Raw genomic sequence first — 223 nt, forward strand, 5'->3', positions numbered from 1 at the left:
TCGGCGGGCACACGCAGCCCCAGGCCCCGCCCGGCCCGCCCTCCCCAGACACCGCTGCCGCCTCACTGCCCTCAGCTGCCAGCTCTACCCTGCGTCTTCCCGCTGCCTCCTCTCAGGCACCGGCACCTTGACACCACCCGCCCAGGCCCTCCGACGCTGCCTTCCCCCGCCACCGCAGCCCCAGCGCAACCCGCCATCACCGCGCCGTCTTCTACCTGTTCCT

The 223-nt window shown here is 73.5% G+C and overlaps 1 protein-coding gene across 1 annotated transcript in view; it reads right to left on the reverse strand.

Annotated features, from left to right (window-relative positions):
• Positions 1-197, reverse strand: part of LOC104161348 (rab proteins geranylgeranyltransferase component A 1-like) — a 70,261-nt gene extending 70,064 nt beyond the window's left edge. The window contains exon 1 of the mRNA XM_009699744.1: positions 89-197. Within this exon, the coding sequence (XP_009698046.1) occupies positions 89-197 (109 nt within the window). The remainder of the gene's footprint in view (positions 1-88) is intronic.
• Between the last annotated feature and the right edge of the window lie 26 nt (positions 198-223).

The sequence above is a fragment of the Cariama cristata genome, unplaced genomic scaffold (genome assembly GCF_000690535.1).
Source record: "Cariama cristata isolate BGI_N322 unplaced genomic scaffold, ASM69053v1 scaffold27064, whole genome shotgun sequence".
In the NCBI taxonomy this organism is placed as follows: Eukaryota; Metazoa; Chordata; class Aves; order Cariamiformes; family Cariamidae; genus Cariama; species Cariama cristata.